General features: G+C 61.4%; 1 protein-coding gene across 1 annotated transcript; it reads right to left on the bottom strand.

Annotated features, from left to right (window-relative positions):
• Positions 1-3: 3 nt before the first annotated feature.
• On the bottom strand, positions 4-333 carry LOC114579107 (the record flags this gene model as incomplete). The annotated part of the gene is made up of 1 exon (XM_028692805.1): positions 4-333. A coding segment is annotated over exon 1 (298 nt), but the record flags the coding sequence as incomplete, so codon positions are not given.
• Positions 334-339: the final 6 nt, after the last annotated feature.

Below are 339 nucleotides of genomic sequence, written 5' to 3' on the forward strand. Positions count from 1 at the left end.
CCTTCGGCCCCCACTCTCTCATATACTGCAACCACGCTGGTTCCTCCAACCCCAAATGCTCCGCTGACACCACCACGCAACCCGCCGCCGCGTCCATCACCGCTCCCCCTTCCGCCGTCTCATCCTTTATACCAATCTTCTCCGCTTCCCCCTTCAGCACCAGCCCCGCCTTGCTATAAAACGCGTGCCCGTGCAGCGTCGCATACGCCGCCGGCCGCCTCTCCCCCACCGCAGCATACTCTAGCTCTGCGGCGTTCACCCATTCCCCGGAGCTGTGCTGAGAGAAGTACATCTGCGTCATTTCGCCGTCGAAGTTGCTGAATCTCTGAGTCACGTGCT

This window comes from Dendrobium catenatum, unplaced genomic scaffold, assembly GCF_001605985.2.
Source record: "Dendrobium catenatum unplaced genomic scaffold, ASM160598v2 original_scaffold_282380, whole genome shotgun sequence".
In the NCBI taxonomy this organism is placed as follows: domain Eukaryota; kingdom Viridiplantae; phylum Streptophyta; class Magnoliopsida; order Asparagales; family Orchidaceae; genus Dendrobium; species Dendrobium catenatum.